Source organism: Bos indicus, chromosome 19, assembly GCF_029378745.1.
Source record: "Bos indicus isolate NIAB-ARS_2022 breed Sahiwal x Tharparkar chromosome 19, NIAB-ARS_B.indTharparkar_mat_pri_1.0, whole genome shotgun sequence".
NCBI lineage: Eukaryota > Metazoa > Chordata > Mammalia > Artiodactyla > Bovidae > Bos > Bos indicus.
In genome coordinates this window covers 44239957-44257333 of record NC_091778.1, presented here as the reverse complement: position 1 = coordinate 44257333, position 17377 = coordinate 44239957, and the positions used below count along the sequence as shown (strand labels likewise).

General features: G+C 46.9%; 1 protein-coding gene across 2 annotated transcripts; it reads left to right on the top strand.

Annotated features, from left to right (window-relative positions):
• Nucleotides 1-1436: 1436 nt before the first annotated feature.
• AARSD1 (alanyl-tRNA synthetase domain containing 1) lies at nt 1437-10684 on the top strand. 2 transcript variants are annotated; one of them, XM_019981703.2, is made up of 12 exons: nt 1437-1587; nt 1731-1862; nt 3805-3964; nt 5673-5730; nt 6124-6280; nt 6378-6494; nt 6724-6854; nt 7182-7248; nt 7426-7517; nt 7953-8007; nt 9097-9191; nt 10457-10684. In XM_019981703.2, the coding sequence occupies exons 1-12, from the start codon at nt 1549-1551 to the stop codon at nt 10590-10592; spliced, it is 1239 nt and encodes a 412-aa protein (XP_019837262.2). In that variant the 5' UTR covers nt 1437-1548; the 3' UTR covers nt 10593-10684. The 2 variants fall into 2 exon arrangements, with proteins under 2 accessions (XP_019837262.2, XP_070629638.1); XM_070773537.1 differs by having other exon boundaries at nt 7857-8007.
• The last annotated feature ends 6693 nt before the right edge of the window (nt 10685-17377 follow it).

Genomic DNA, 17377 nt, shown 5'->3' with positions numbered 1-17377 from the left:
GGAAATCCCATGGACAGAGGAGCCTAGCAGGCTACAGTCCATGGGGTTGCAAGAGTTAGACACAACTGAGTGACTCAGCACAAGTATTTATATATTATCTAAGTAAACTTTATGTCTTATTTGAACTTCATATCAACCTTATAAAATAATTAAGTCTTTTCTTAATAGTGCTCAAACAGGTTACAGTAAGTGGCAAAGCTGGGACCTGAACTTGTATAGCATATCTCTCTTCGCCTACAATTCTGAAAACTGAAAAATTCTAAAATATGAGTTTAAAAAAATTAACAACAAAACTCATCTGGCATCAAAACATGACCTAAAATGATGTTAGGATATTTATGCTCCTGCTGCTAAGTTGCTTCAGTCGTGTCCAACTTCAGTCGTGTCCGACTCTGTGCGACCCCATAGACGGCAGCCCACCAGGCTCTCCTGTCCCTGGGATTCTCCAGGCAAGAACACTGGAGTGGGTTGCCATTTCCTTCTCCAATGCATGAAAGTAAAAAGTGAAAGTGAAGTTGCTCTTTATAGTCTTTGTTTATTCGGTTTAGTGCATTTATTTCTCAGCATAAATATATTCATACATTTGATCACAGGGGGTTGCTCCAGAGTTCCAAATGAACACATTAAGTAACATATAGGTATGGTCTGCATTACTGCCTAAAATCAGGAAAATCCTCAATTCTGAAGCATCTGGAGACTTCAAGCTTTTATTAGTTAATTTAAAAGAACAGAACCTGGAGGAGGAAATGGCAATCCACTCCAGTATTCCTGCCTGGAAAAATCCCATGGACAGAGGAGCCTGGTGGGCTACAGTCCATGGGGTTCTAGAGTGCGACAGGATTGAGCACTTAGCAGCAAAATAGCAGAAAGAAAGTTAATCTAAACTTTTAACTCGTTTAACGTTTTAAGACACTGATTGCAGTTTAGCTTATTTTAATCTTTTTATTTGCACTGTCCAATCAGGTAGCAATGGTCACACATGGTTACTGAGTACTTGAAATATTGATAGCCCCAACTGAGAAGTGCTGTAAGTGTAAAATACACATCACGTTTCGAAAATTTTGTACGGGGTGGGGGAGAAACTCTTATTTTAAAATAACTCATTACATGATGAAAAAATTTAGATATGGTCATTTAAATAAAAATATTATGAACATATGTGGCTTGCATTATAATTCCATTGGGCGGCGCTGCTGTGTATTCTCAAACCAGTACCATCCACGTTTCTGTCGATCGGGCTTCTGCGGGTCCGAATTATGTCCCTCCCTGAGGTCCAAAGGGGCCAAACGAAGTGCTTCGACAAGTTCATACCGCAGTTTTGTCTTGTTTTTTTTTTTTTTTTCTGGTCCTTTTCACAAACAGTCGCTAAACAATTCCGAGCGCCTGTAAGTCGCGTTTTGAATAAATTTGACCAAACCGCATCCCGTTCTTTGCCCTGCTGCGCCTGCGCAGAGACGCTGCCGGAGTGAAGATTGTCCCGCTTTGCTCTCCGTCCGCCGCCGGGTGTTTCAGTGAGCGCGCATCCCCGCGGCCTGGGAGACAGCAGCGATGGCGTTTCGGTGTCAGCGGGACAGCTACGCCAGAGAGGTGCGGCCAGCGGGGCGGGGAACTTGCTGCTCCGAGCGGGTGCGGGGCGAGGGGGCGCCGCGTGGAAGGGGCACCGAGCTGGATTCAGTCAGGTGCGCTGAGGGTTGGGATCGGGGCTTACTTTGGCATCCCTCTCCACCCAGTTCACCACCACCGTGGTCTCCTGCCGTCCCGCGGAGCTGCACACCGAAGAAAGCAACGGCAAGAAGGAAGTGCTGAGCGGTTTCCAAGTGGTACTGGAAGACACGCTGCTTTTCCCCGAGGGCGGGGGACAGGTACCAGGCCCATCTCGCTCCCCTCCCCTCCCTTCCCTTCCCAGGAAGCCCTCAATTCCTTTCTCACCCAGTGGGAAGTGTCTTTTTTCTCTCAGTCTCAGCTGTAATGAATACAGTTGGAATTAGCTCAGTGCAGCTCATTTGTTCACTCAACAGATACTTACCAACAGATACTTAGCCAGCCCTAACATATCCTCTTTGGTACTGTTCCAGGCTCTGAGGATAAAGGTTGAACGAGCAAGTGTCTCTGCCTACATAGTGTATTTGTTGGAGGAAACAGACAAAACGGTTACTAGATAAATAGTATACCAGCTCGGATAAGTTCTATGAAGAAAACTAAAGTTTGAGGGAAAGAGAGTGATGGGATGATCTCCTAGGTAGGGGACAAGTTATTTTAGTCAAGAACTAAGGGAAGTGGGGGGTAAGCCGTTCCTGTCATCTGGTGGTGCTGGTGGGGCAGGGGAAGTATTTCCAGGGAGGGAGAGTTAAGTGCAAAGGACCTGAGGTCGGAATTCCATTAGCATGTTTAGCACAGAGGAAAAAGTTTCCTCTGAAGAAGCACAAGAGAGGTCAGGCTTATCAGTACTGTGATGGGGTAGGGACAAGATCCACTGAGAACTTGAGAAAGGAGGATACTCACCTCAAAGGTGGGCATTGTGGGAGAGGCTTTCCCAGCAGAGAGAGTAGCACAGTGGAAGGCAGGGAAGCCTGAAAGAATCTGACAAGTCTGGTTAACTTCAAATAGTCCCATATAGTTGGAGCTTATGATACGTGTTGATGACAGGCTGGAGATAGCTTTGGAAAGCTAAGTGGGGGCCATTTCAGAGGGCCTTGAAGAATGTGTTAAGGTGTGTGGACTTCATTCAGGAAGCTGTGGTGAGCTATGGAAGTACTTAGGCAAATAAATTATGTGAGAGAATGTACTCAGTAAACTGCCCAGCGTAGAGGTTTTCTGATCTGCTGAAGGAAAACCTGTGACATCCGGTATCCATAGTGGGTCTCATTTTATATACCACCTCTTCCAGGAAGTCTTCCCTGATTTCCCAAGATTGTTAGGTCTTTTTCCTTTGAGCTTCCCTAGAGCAATGTACTTTTTTGAACTATAGCAGGCTGTAGGTCCGGAGAAGGCAATGGCACCCCACTCCAGTACTCTTGCCTGGAAAATCCCATGGACGGGGGAGCCTGGTGGGCTGTAGTCCATGGGGTCGCTAAGAGTCCGACACGACTGAGCGACTTCACTCTCACTTTTCACTTTTATGCATTGGAGAAGGAAACGGCAACCCGCTCCAGTGTTCTTGCCTGGAGAATCCCAGGGACGGGGAGCCTGGTGGGCTGCCGTCTATGGGGTCGCACAGAGTCGGACACGACTGAAGTGACTTAGCAGCAGCAGTAGCAGCAGGCTGTAGGTCATTTTGCAGTTGTCTGTTGGCATGTCTGTCTTTTCCAGACTTCATTTGCATGAGGGACCGTGTCTTATTTACATTGTATTCTTGGGCAGGCACAGTGTCTTGTAAGCAGTTGTATTTTGTAATACTTCATATTTTTATAGTTTAATTCTAGTAGCAGTGAAGAAGATAGAATGGAAGGAGAGAAAAAAATTCTGATCATTTTAGAAACTATTGAAAGAGAAGAATCTAAGCCAAACAGTGAAAGTGAGGATTAAGTTCTTTGGGTTTTACTAAAAGTTTCCTTGCTATAGTTACAGTGTTTAATTCTGTTATTCTGTTCTGAAGACCAAAATATACAGGTGTTCAGAGTGAAGAGGACAGAGACAGTCCCCTCCTGGAACAAAATGGACCACCTCATTTCGCGTTGCCTTTCTCCCTTAGGGAATCTCAAGTTCTGGGTGTGTTTCTCACGTACTTGCCCTGGAGAGTCTTTGATTCCAGGAGTTAGGTGAGCCCTGCCTGCCACCACTGATTATCTTTACTTCTTTACTCAGCCTGATGACCGTGGTACAATCAATGACATCTCTGTGCTGAGAGTGACTCGCCGGGGCACCCAGGCTGATCATTTCACCCAGACGCCCCTGACCCCTGGGACTGAGGTTCAAGTCCGGGTGGACTGGGAACGGAGGTTTGACCACATGCAGCAGCATTCAGGTAGATCGGCGGGATGGGACACCTCTAGCAGGGGCAGTTGCTGTTTGGGAATGTCAAGATGATTGAGATATGGTGTGGGTTCTCCAGGAGTTCACCTTTTAGAAGAGACAGACATATTCAGAACCAGGATTCTGGCAAGATGTGATAAATGTTATAAACGCAAAATGAGCAGGACTTCCCTCGTGGTTCCGTAGTTAAGAGTGCCTGACAGTGTGGGGGAAATAGGTTCAATCCTTGGTCCGGGAAGATTCCACATGCGCCACAGCTACTGAGCCCATGAGCTGCAACTGCTGAAGCTCACATACGTTAGATCCTATGCTCTGCAACAGGAGAAGCTGTCGCAGTGAATAAGCCTGGGCACCACAACGGGGAAGTGGCCCCTGCTCATGACAACTAGAGAAAGCACACACAGAGCAACGAAAACCCAGCACACCAAAGAAAAGAAACCTCCAAAATGAGCAGTTAAAGTATTAGAATAACTGCTGGATTTAAGTTACTAACTCCCACTGGATATTTTCATCTGGATATGTCTCATAGCCTCCTTATACTCAAAATGTCCAAAATGGAATTAAAAAGCCACCCCCTCCCCCACATCTGGTTTTTTGTTTGCCTTCTCTGTTCAGTGCATAGCATCAGCATCTACCCAGCTGCTTGAATCCTCGGAGTCTGCTCAGACCCCTCTTTAGGGACAGCCAGTCAGTCTGCGTCCTGTCACTTTACTTTCTCAATACTTCTCTGCCCACTTCCACTGGCAACGCCGTTGTCCTTGTCCCACCTCTCGCCATCTCTCCCCCGCCCTCTGTAATAGCCTCTTGGCTGCTCTCCCCACATTCAGTCTTGCTACTTTGCAGCCCATTCTCCATAGAGCAGCCAGAATAATCTAAAACTGAAAATCCAATCGAGCCGCTTCCAGCTCTCAAGCTTTTCAAAGGCTGCCTGTAGCTCATGCTAAAGCCAGACATCTTGTCATGGGCTGTAAGACCAGCCTGGGCTGGTGCTTATCTACTCCAGCCTCATCCAGTACCCCTGTTTCCCGCTCTCTGCATCCTGGCCTTCTCTTGATTTCTTCAATATACCCGGCTTGTTTCCTCCTTCATAGCCTTTGGCTGTCTTGTTCCCTTTGCTTTCACAGTTGGCCCTCCTCTTCTTCTTGCTTTTTTTCCTCCTCCTCACTGTCATCGATCCGGGATAGCACAATATCTCTAGTACCAAGCCCTGTTCCTTGTATGTGTAGGCACTTGATAAGTTTCTGTCAAATGAGTTCCCTGGTGGCCTACTGGTGAGGGTTCCAGGTTTACGGCTGTGACCCAGGTTCAGTTCCTGGTTGGGGAACTGAGAGGTCTTGTAAGTTGTGCGGTGAGGCCAGGAAAAAACAAAAATTCAAAACAAAAAAAATGCCTAAAAAATTTTCTTTTTGTCAAATGAATGGATGTGGCTCAATGAGAACTTGAGTTCAAATCCTGCCTCTGACGAAGTACATTGCCTTGGCAAGTCATGTATTTGATCTCTCTAGGCCTCGATTTCCTCATTTATGAAATGGCGTCATAAAGCTTGCAGAATTCTCCTGAGGATTTTCAGTAAAGTATCTCTCGAGAGTATTACCTAATGTCCAGCAGGTCTTCAGCAGAATTTCTGGGATGACATTGACATGGGGATTGTGTGACTGCCTGGGCTCCTTACTCTTCTCCTGTCTCCTCTCTCTGTTCAGGGCAGCATCTCATCACCGCAGTTGCTGATGATCTTTTTGGGCTGAAGACAACATCATGGTGAGCAGGGGACTGTCCAGCATGGGTCCCTGACTGCCAGCTCCTCATGGGTTGGGGCAGGAAGATAAAATCTGCTGTGCTCACCTGGTCCCCGTGAAGATGGGGTGGTGGATGACTTTGTATTTTCCCCTGAGAAACATCTGCCTTTGCTTAGGGGTGAACATAGAATTTGGAGCCCAGTGACCTAGAGGGTGAATCCCAGCTGCATGACCTTGATCATGTTCCTTAATATTAACCCCCTCACCTGTAAAATGGAAGTGACAGTCCCTGCCTTGCGACATTTTTGTGAGGATTCAATAACAGCATTTATATGAACATACTCTGTAAATGATAACCTTCCTTACACTGTTCGTCGTCCCCATCAGCATCCTGTGACTACTCTACTTCTGGCAGGGAGTTGGGGCGACTCCGGAGTGTCATTGAGCTGGACAGCCCCACTGTGACTGCAGAGCAAGTAGCTGCCATCGAGCGGAGTGTCAATGAAAAAATCCGAGACCGGCTGCCAGTGAATGTGCGAGAACTGAGCCTGGATGATCCAGAGGTGGAGCAGGTGAGGGGGGTAGCCAGCGGGATGGCTTCTGGAGAGTGCCCACCCGAGGGCTCCTCATCAAAATTCAGACAGCCTTCCTCCTCTCCTCGCGTTCCAGGTGAGGGGCCGGGGTTTGCCAGATGATCACGCTGGGCCTATTCGAGTTGTTACCATCCAGAGCGTTGATTCCAACATGTGTTGCGGGACCCATGTGAGCAATCTCAGTGACCTTCAGGTAGGTGAGAAAGGGCTCTTGAATGGATGGGAGAGAGGGTGTCAGGGGTGGGGGATCACAGCAGGGCTGGGAGTGATGGAGGGGATACCCGAGGGGTCCTGAGTGAAGTCACTCCATTATTACTCCTGAGCTGTTTGGGGAGATCTTGGTCTCTTTTATCCTTAGGTCCAGCACCTGCTGTGGCTTATCCATGTATATGTGTGTATGTTAACGTTCTTGCCTCATGTAGGTCATTAAAATTCTGGGCACTGAGAAGGGGAAAAAGAACAAAACCAACCTGATCTTCCTGGCTGGGAACCGGGTGCTGAAGTGGATGGAGAGGAGTCATGGCATTGAGAAGGCGCTCACAGCTCTGCTGAAGTACGTACGCCTCCTTCCCAGGCTCGACTCTCAGCTCCTGGGCAGCCAGAGTGTAGCCTGCCCACCCATACGGGAGACAGAATACTCTTATCTCTGGGAGGTGAGATGCAGTCATAAATGCTGCAGCGCTTTGGGTAGTTAGCCGGATGCACACAGAATGGTTTCTTCTTTTATATCCTCTCCCCCCAACCTCCTGAGGCCCCCTCGAAATGTCCCCGGGTCCCATCTGGAGGGAGACATACCATCAAGAGGGGCATTGTTGATTTATGCCCAACACCAGAAGCAGTTGGGAAATTGGGGAGGCCTCCATGAACCTTTCTCTTGCAGGTGTGGAGCAGAGGACCACGTGGAAGCAGTGAAGAAGCTGCAGAACTCCAGCAAGCTCCTGCAGAAGGTGATTTATCCATGGAGGGTGGAAAGGGCGTGGGCTCTGCCTGAACAGGCTCCCAGACTCAGCCCCTCACCTGACCGGATGTGCAGTGTGTCAGCAGTGAGGGGCAGGGGGAGGAGACAGTGCTCCCTCTGGTTACCCCTTCCCCGCCAGATGACTGAGTGACAGCATCCATTTCAGAACAACCTGAATCTGCTCAGAGACCTGGCTGTGCACATTGCCCACAGCCTTAGGAACAGCCCGGACTGGGGAGGTGTGATCACATTACACAGGTGAGACAGGCCAGGGGTGCTGGGCTTTGGGCTCAGCCTCTTCCCTGCATGGAGTGAGGAGTGGGAGGCGGGTCACCCCCATGGTATTCTCAAGACTGAGAAAACCCTAAGTAATGTGTTACCTTCCAGGTTTCCTGGGTTTGATACAAACATCTTCACTGTAACTTTCTTAGCACTTTGCCTCAGGTCCTTCACCATCTAACAATTCTGCGCTTACCCGGGAGAATCCTGTTTAAAGGAAGTAGAAACAACGTAAAGCAAAGCTTATTGTAACCTGCTCAGACCAAGAAGGACCTCGGGCTGGCCCTCCGTTTGCCCTCTTTCTTTGGCACTTTGCAGGAAAGGCGGCGGGGAGGCCAGTTGGAGGAGCTGGGCTGCCTGCAATTTCCCAGCCCCATTTGCAGCCTGGTCTCAGGTCTGTGCCCTTTGTTTTAGGAAGGACGGCGATTCTGAGTTCATGAATATCATCGCCAATGAGATTGGGTCAGAGGTAAGAGGAGTGTGAGGTTCTGTGTCCACCCTAGTTGGAGACCTTACAAGGTGTTCTTCTCATGAACATGTGAAGAATAGGAAACAAATTCATTCAGTGACATTTTCTCAACACTGACCGTGAGCCAGGCTCTGTTTTAGGTGTCAGACTTGGTCAGTAGTATTGACCTTTCTGGGACTGTGACATTTACCAGCTTCGGAGCTCCTTTTATCAGAACTGTAATTCCTCCATACCACACAGATTTATGTGTGCCAAGGGCCTGATTTCAGAAATATGGGGCTTGGCTTTGTCCTTAGAAGGCCATCCCTTCTGTTTACCTTTGCCTCAGGCAGGCGTTCCTCCCGGTCCTGACTGTCTAGAGTTTAGTGGTTTCCAGGTCTCTCTTTTGCCTTTACTCCAAAAATACTCTTTGAAATATTCACTCTTGGCCAAGCAGTGTGTACATCTCTCTTCATAATTCTGTGTAGAGAGTACAGATTCTCAAGGAGCTCACTTTTATTTGGGAAGATAGCTATGTATGCTGATCTTTGTAATTTAGGGTGGTCGATGCTTGAGTGAGAGGAGTGCATTCTCTCTCGGGCTGAGGAGGCTTCAGGGCAGGAGCCTAGAAGACTGCTTAGGAGTCGGCAGACACAGGAGCCAGGGTGGCCAGGCTGAGGGAAACATGGAGGTTTAGGCAGTGGCAGGCACAGTGTAGGAGGGCAGTGGGGTGGCCAGGCTCCAGAGGTTGGCAGGAGTCAGATCATGAAAGGCATTTTATCCTTGATCATAGTCAGCAGCCTTCTGCCCCCTACTTAATGTTCAACCTGAGTTCCTAAAGCCACTGTCAAAGTTTCTTGTCCCTTATGGGCCCCAGAATGAAGGGGCTGTCTTATCATTCATCAGGAACATCACTTGTGGTTTAGGGGGAAAAGCTGTTTTTCTTTAAAGTACAATTAACATATCACATTGTCTAAGATGTCCAGTGTGTTAATATATATATTGCAGTATGATAAAAATGTGTTTATGAGGCTGAAAAGGGGGCAGTTTAGAGGAGGTTGACTGCGTGTTTTTAAGTTTCAGGGCTGATCTTCTTGTCTTGCGTCCTAGGAGACCCTCCTCTTCTTAACTGTGGGCGATGAGAAAGGTGCGGGACTCTTCTTACTGGCAGGACCAGCTGAGGCTGTGGAGACCCTGGGGCCCAGGTAGTTTTCTCTGGACAGCTGTGTGCGGGTGGGAGAGCCTGTACGCCTAACCTGCTAACACAGCCCTTGGTGAACGCAAAGGGCCACTGCATCTTACGTTGGTCACATCACAGCCGTGTGAGGCTGGCTGAGCAGAAATAACGATCACCACCATCATTCCCACTTTTCCGTATGAGGGACCACACGTCCTGTGCCTCAGGTCTCACTGTTAAAGTGAGAGAACTGAGGCTCAAGCCCAGGACTTTTTGTCTCCAAATCTAATGTACTTTGTGTTTTTTCTTTTAGAAATTGAGATTCGTAAGTGATGCGTGAATATAGGTTTTGGATTCTCCAAAACCTATATTTGTGGTGTTTAAGGCATCCACAAAATAGAGCCACAGACAAACTTGGGGGAAAAAATTAGGATTTTGACACTGAATCAAAAAAGGCATTGATGTAGTTATTATAGAAAAATTAGAATTGTGTTGGACTTTTACTTTTTGTATTTTCTTATTTTAAATTAGCTATGGAGGTGGAGTACGTCATATTCCTTGTGGCATTTAGGGTTTTTGAAGTCCTTGATTGGCTCTGATGAATACATGTTCATTGTAAAACATTAAAGGAAAACAGAAGTATTTAGAGCAGAGGTTCCTGACAGATGGCCAGATGAGGCCTGTCTGTCTCCTGACAGTTAGCCAGATGAGGCTTATCAGATAGACTGCTTTAGCCTGTGTATTCTTTTAAATTTTCAAAATTAGTTGCTACCTTTTAAAATTAGATTTTTACTTAAAAACGTATAGAGTTCTAGCTTTTTTCAAAAATGGTGGGGTGGGAAAAGGCACGCTCTGGCATTTCTGTGTCCACATGCCTGTCCACATGCCTGCGGGTAGCGTCTGTGAGGAAGTAGGCGCCGGCCGCCTCTTCAGACACCATAGGCTCGGCCAGTGCCACGGGCCCTCCCTTCTCACCCAGCCCCAGTTGCTTCACTCACTGCTGTTCCCACAGGCCTTTGTGTCTACAGCTCTTTACCCCTAATTATACTCGCCGTGCTCCCTGGAGGTTGCCATAATTTAGTCCATTTCTAGGCACTTCCACTGTTTCTAGTTATTCACTCTTGAAATCAACACGGTACGTATATCTTTGTGCCCACGTACAACTATTTCCAGGAGCCTACTTTTTCTCTCCCTCCCCCCTCAGCCCATGAGGAAAGCTTCAGGGCTGGCCTTGTTTTTCCTGTGACTTTTCCCTAAGAGACACCCCTCCCTGACCGTCTCTCTGCTCCCCAGAGTGTCTGAGGTGCTGGAAGGCAAGGGAGCTGGGAAGAAAGGCCGCTTTCAGGGCAAGGCCACCAAGATGAGCCGGCGGGCAGAGGTGCAGGCGCTTCTCCAGGACTACATCAGCACGCAGAGCGCAGAGGAGTGAGGACTCGGGTGCCTCGCTGGTCCTCCGTTGACAACGGGCCTCCTGAGACCACGGAAAGAGTCTCTTGGACAATAAAATAGTTTGACTTGAAACGATGGTGGTACCATGTATATTTATATGACAAGTGCCGAGTTTATGCAGTGTGTTCCAGTGTGCTTATGCAGTCAGTATCTTTGTGAATAAACAGCTTTCTTCCTTTTTTTAAAAAATTTTATTCAAGTATAGTTGATTTTCAGTGTTGTGTTCATTTCTGCTACATAGCAGAGTGATCAGTTATACAAACTATACATTCTTTTTCATAGTCTTTTCCATTATGGTTTGTCACAGAACAGAGAATATAGTTCTCTATGCTACACAGTAGGACCTTGCTCTTTATCAGTTCTATATATAATAGTTTGCATCTGCTAATCCCAACCTCCCAATCCTCCGCCTCCCTCCACCCCCGTGGCAACCACAAGTCTGTTAAGTCTGTGAGTCTTAAACAGCTTTTTTATTCGGCTCCTGTTAGGCATACCCTACCCATGAATGTTATGTAGATGAACTGTATGAATTTATCTAAACCCAGCTGCAGTCTTTCCTTGTATAGAAATGCAGCTGCCCAAAGAGAGATGAGTCAGGCTGGAGGTTTGGCTTAAGGACTTAGACTCACATCTCCTTGTTTTCTCTTACTTTTTCCTAGTCTTTTGTTTCAGAATTAAAAACTATCAATGACTGTAAATAGGTTAAGAATCCACAAAAATATTTGTAGATGTTCTAAGTCTGCTACTGAGGCAGGAAAAGGATAGAAAGAGATACCAGGCAAAACTAACCAGGAGAAAGCTGGGGTCATTGTTAATATGAGACAAATGAGACTTTAAGGCTCTAAGACTTTAAGGATCATTATTGAAGCATTATCTTGAGGTTAAGAGCATAGACTTTGGATTTGCACAGACCTGAGTAGAAATGCTGGCTTTGTGCAGCTGCTGCTGCTGCTAAGTCACTTCAGTCGTGTCCGACTCTGTGCGACCCCATAGAGGCAGCCCACCAGGCTCCCCCGTCCCTGGGATTCTCCAGGCAAGAACACTGGAGTGAGTTGCCATTTCCTTCTCCAGTGCATGAAAGTGAAAAGTGAAAGTGAAGTCACTCAGTTGTGTCAAACTCTTAGTGACCTCGTGGACTGCAGCCTACCAGGCTCCTACACGTGGTTAAATTATAAAGAAAAGCAAGGAAAATGACAGTCAGGACAGCATTTACCTCTGGGGAGGGAGTGAAGCAGGACGGAGCAGAGACCCAAGGCGGGGGTGGGTGGGAGAGTGGTTTCTTGAATGCTGGCAACATTCTGTTTTTTGACTTGGGTGACATTTACATAGGCTTTTGCTTATTAATGGTGGCTCAGCTGGTAAAGAATCTGCCTGCAATGCAGAAGACCTGGGTTCAGTCCCTGAGTTGGGAAGACCCCTGGAGACAGGAAAGGCTACCCACTCCAGTATTCTGGCCTGGAGAATTCCATGGACAATACACTCACAGAGTCAGACTTGACTGAGCAATTTACACTTCACTTTGCTTAATAATTTTGCATTGTGGGCTGCCTTTATGTTTTATTCCATGGGGTTATTTCACAACTTAAGAATACAACTTAAAAAATCTGATTCTGTCATTTACTCACTTAGGAAAGTTACCTTGCCTTTTCAACCTTCACTTTCCTCATCGGTAACATGGCCGTACGTGCTCAAGAAAGCACTTTGTGGGACTTCCCTGGTGGTCCAGTGGTTAAGAATCCACCTGCCAATGCACGGCACATGGCTTTGATCCCTGGTTCGGGAAGATTCTACATGGCGAGGGGCAACTAAGCCCATGAGCACAACTTCTCAGCCATGCACTTGAGCCCATGCTCTGCAATAAGAGAAGCCAATACAGTGAGAAGCCCACTTACTGCGACTAGAGAAAGCCTGAGTGTAGCAATGAAGATCCAGCATAGCCAAAAATGTTTTTAAAACACTTTATGGATTCCCAGAGATGATCTAGCAACAGGTCATTTTTGATCACCTAATGTTCTGTTCCTCTTTACCTGCAAATCGAGAGTTGATTGTAACAGTAGGAGCAGTTGGCCTTCTGCCACCCCCAGGTGAGCCGCATTCCTGGGTGGGGCTGCTGTGGATGGATTTGGATGCAGGCACCTCATGTGCTTCCCTAGTTATATCAGAGCTATGATTGAGCCCAAGGGAAGCTTCCTCTGAACCCAGCGTGCATGTGTGCATGCTAAGTCGCTTCAGTCATGTCCAACTCTTTGCCACCATGGACTGTAGCCCACCAGGCTCCTCTGTCCTTGGGAATTCTCTAGGCAAGAATACTGGAGTGGATTGCCATGCTCTCCTCCAGGGGATCTTCCCTCGAACCCAGCAACTATCAGCAAATAGCTTTAGATTAGATGTCCATCTTCTTGTTCACACCAGGAGTTTATTCAGGTGAAATTCCCACATGAAGAAGTTCTGCTACTGTTTTGCTAGAGATACGGAGGCAAGGAGCACAGCGTCATCAAATTTGGCTGGAAGGAACTGAGTGGTTGCCTGGTGCAGTGGCTTCTAGACTTTTGTCTTTAGTTTAAATGAAGCTTTTCTTCATGAGCCTTACATATAGAAGCCCAGTTCAGAAATGGACGAAAGCTGTATTGATCTGGTTGGAAGTGGAGGCATGGAGTTTTGAAGGCACTCAGGAGGTCCCTGAGGGGTTCCTATGGAGCCACGGCACCATTTGGAAACTATTGAGTGTGCATGCTACGTCGCTTCAGTCCTGTCTGACTCTTCGGGACCCTATGGACTGTAACCTGCCAGGTTCCTCTGTCCATGGGAATTCTTCAGGCAAGAATACTTCCTCTAGGGGATCTTCCTGACTCAGGGATCAAACGTGCATCTCCTGTGGCTCTTACATTGCAGGTGGATTCTTTACCACTGAGCTTAGTTCCCTAACTAGGGATCAAACCTGTGCTTCCTGCCTTGGAAGTACAAGAGTTTTATCCACGGGACCGCTAAGGAAGTCCAACAATAAAGTTTTTGATGTGCCATTCCGTTTCAAAGCATAAACAAATCCCTCCCCCCACCACCTGTGTTTTTCCATCACAGGCACTCAGTTATGGTATCTGTGCTGGTCCTTCAAATCAACTTATGATTCAATCCTGAGTCTCCTGATGAGGTTCTGTGCTTACATGTGTGTGTGATAACACCTCTAGAAAGTTCAGGGTAGATTCAGCTCTGGTGGGGAATAACATTTTCCCATGTTTTAAGATCCCCTAAGTAGAGGACGATATCCAGTTAGTTTTCTCCCCAAACGAAAGAAGTTAAAACAGTTTGGTAAGACTGAAAGCCTCAAGGCAGCCTACTTGTCAGGGACCAGAGTCTGGAGCCTGAGACTTCAGCCGGAGCCAGGAGGCAGAGGAGTGGGAGAGGTAGGCTGCAGGGAGGTGGCCAGAAGAAAGAGGAGTTTGATTCCTGAGGCAAAATCTGGGCATTGATGTTACATCAGTAGGCTGCTGAGGGGCATGAAAGGCATTAAAAAAACTTCTTTTTCACTTCACTGTGTATCATGTGGGGTCTTAGTTCCCTGACCAGGGGTTGAACCCATGTACCCTGCATGGGAAATGCAGAGCCTTAACCACTGGATCACGAGGAAAGCCCTCAAAATGTATTTTTAAAAAGTCTTTTTCCAACCCTGCCCCTGCCCAATTTTCCATGCTAGAGACAACCATTAATTTCTTATCTATCATCTGGTAGTATTTTTTTAATAGATGGATATAAATCTTCCTTTTTTTGAAACAGACTGTACACCCCTCTGCATCTTGCTTTTCTCAGCTAAATGAGTGTCATGTTAAAAAAAAAAAGTAGTGTTAAAGTTATGCAGTACAAAATGGAATCTTTGATGAGAGATGGGGGAATATTATTTGCTTCACAGAAGGCTCCTTACTTTTAGAAGGACTCAGGCAGGATTCCCTTGAGCAGAGACCCAAGTGGAACCATTTTGTCTTGTTTTGCTTGGCTCTGTGGCTTGTTGGAATCCTAGTTCCCTGACCAGGGATCAAACCCAGGGCCCCTGCAATGGAAGTGCAGAGTCCTCACCATTGCACCACAGGGAATTCCCAAGTGAATTCATTTTCTTGTGTGTGTCATCTCCCTCCACCCCTTTAGATTTCTCTTTCCTCGGGGCATACTAAAAAGAGCAGTGGACTGGGACTACCTCTGCTTGCCACCACTCAGGTGAGTTCTGATCATGTAGACTAGACCATATCATTGACTATCCATATTTTAAGGAATTTTAAAAAATTATTTATTTATTTGACTGTGCTGGGCCTTGGTTGTGTCATGGGGCCTCTTTAGTTTTGGCATTCGAACCCTTAGTTGCCACATGTGGGATCTAGTTCCCTGACCAGGGATTGAACCTGGGCCCCCTTCACTGGGAGCACAGAGCCTTAGCCACTGGACCACCAGGGAAGTCCCCAAACTTTCGTATTTCTAAGAGTGAAAGTGTTGCTCTACACATCTCTCCAGAGCCACAGTCACCAAGCAGGATGCGTGTCTGCATGCTAAGTCACTAAGTTATTTGTAACCCCATGAACCGTAATTTGCCAATCTCCTCTGCCCATGGGATTCTGCAGGCATGAATACTGGAGCGGGTTGCCATTTCCTACTCCAGGGGATCTCCCCAACCCAGGGATCAAACCCGCATCTCTGGCATCTCCTGCATTGGCAGGTGGGTTCTTTACCACTAGTGCCACCTGGGAAGCCCCCACAAACCAGGATGGTCTCCAGCAAAACCCAGCATGTCTGGTTTCCCTGCTGAGACTCTCTTTGACCTTCAATTTCTTGACCTGCAAGTGGGGATATAAACACTATGTCCTCAGAAAGAAATAACTCAATTAGGAAAGTGCATCAACATTTGAGCAAATGAAAACACTAACTAGTTGTATGAAGGAAGGGAAAATAAAGCAGCAGTTTTGGAACCAGTGATGTCATTCATGCCTGTCAGAGGGGCCCTAATCCAACGCCCCAGGGAGAGGAACAGTTTGTATTCAAGGGAAGGGATGGATTATCTTTTGTGAGGTTCACCAGAAAATCAAGCAGAGTGAGTTTAAACATTTATTAGAGTAACATTAAAAGAGGACCAAGAGAATAATAGGTATTAATTAGCATAAAATATGGTAGAGTTTTAAGTACCCATACATACACATAGATCGTATATTCTGGAACATTGTTAGAATCCACTTTTTTTTTTTTTTTTCATGTGGACCATTTTTAAAGTCTTATTAAATTCATTACAATATTGTTTCTGTTCTATGTTTTGTTTTTTTTGGCCATGAGGCCCGTGGAATTAGCTCCCTGACCAGGGATCGAACCCAATCTGCACCCCCTGCATTGGAAGGCGAAGTCTTAACCACTGGACCATCAGGGAAGTCCCTAGAATCCACTTTTACAGCATAGAAATAGTGAGAAGGGGCTCTGGGCTCAGAAGGTTTTATGACTCAAGTACCCATAAATTGCTGAAGACACAGATGTTGTAGCTCACACCCAGGTGAGGGTCGCCTTTGTAATTCTGTGTGCCTGTTTAGGTGCTGGATCAGATTTTAGTATGAAAGACAAAAGACATCAGATGAAAGCCAGACATGGAGCAGGAGACAGCCTAAATGTCCTATAGCTGCACCCCACCCTTTAGTCTTGAGTGGAAACCAGAGAGTCGGCCAAGCTATGCTAGAATGCCAGGTCTTTCCCTTCATAAGAACTTAAATAAACTTCAAGGCCCTGCTGGGAAACAGGCAGCTCAACATACCCTAATGAAACACTCATGCAGAAACCTTCTATGTCGCCCATTCTTTTCCTGAATTGGATCCAAGCTATGACTAAAGAGCCCTTGATGGAGGGCAACTAGGGTTATTTGGGAACGAGTGATAGAGACATTTTCTTCTTCTTCTTTTTTTTTTTTTTCCCAGAAAGGTCTGTACCTTCTGTGCAGACTACTGCTGGCAGAGCGCCTGGCTCTCAAGGTCAAGGAACAAGAGCGGGTCTTGGTAAACTGACCTGAGCCTGGGTCCAGGGCAGAAGAGGCACTAACAGTGAGAGCCTTCTCTGTCTTCTGCTGAGCCCTTCCATGAACTCCCTGCAGAAGCGACCTGCAGCCAAGACCTCCTGTAAACATTCCTGCTCATCCTCAAACACCAACCTCAAAGCCAAGTGTTTCAGAATCAAACCTTCCCTCTGAGAAAATAAAATTCCCTCTTTCTTCCATGTCGCCTGACTTGTTTTTGTTGTTGTTGTTTGAAAGTGAAAGTCGCTCAGTCATGTCCGACTCTTTGCAACCCCATGGATTATACAGTCCGTGAAATTCTCCAGGCCAAAATACTGGAGTGGGTAAGCCATTCCCTTCTTCAGGGGATTTTCCCAACCCAGTAATCAAAACCGGGGTCCCGCATTGCAGGATTCTTTACCAACTGAGTCACCAGGGAAGCCCAAGAATACTGGAGTTGGTAGCCTATCCCCTCTCCAGGGGATCTTCCCAACCCAGGAATCCAACTGGGTTCTCCTTCATTGAAGGCAGATTCTTTACCAGCTGAGCTACCAGGGAAGCCCAAATCATTTTTTTTGTTGTTGCTTAATATTTATTTATTTGGTCATGCTGGGTCCTAGTTGTGGCACTCAGGATCTTTGACCTTCATTGCAGCATCTAGGATCTTTCACTTGTGACATGAGAGCTCTTGGTTGCAGCATGCGGATCTAGTTCCCTGACCAGGGGTCGAACCCAGGCCCCCTGTATTGGGAGCATGG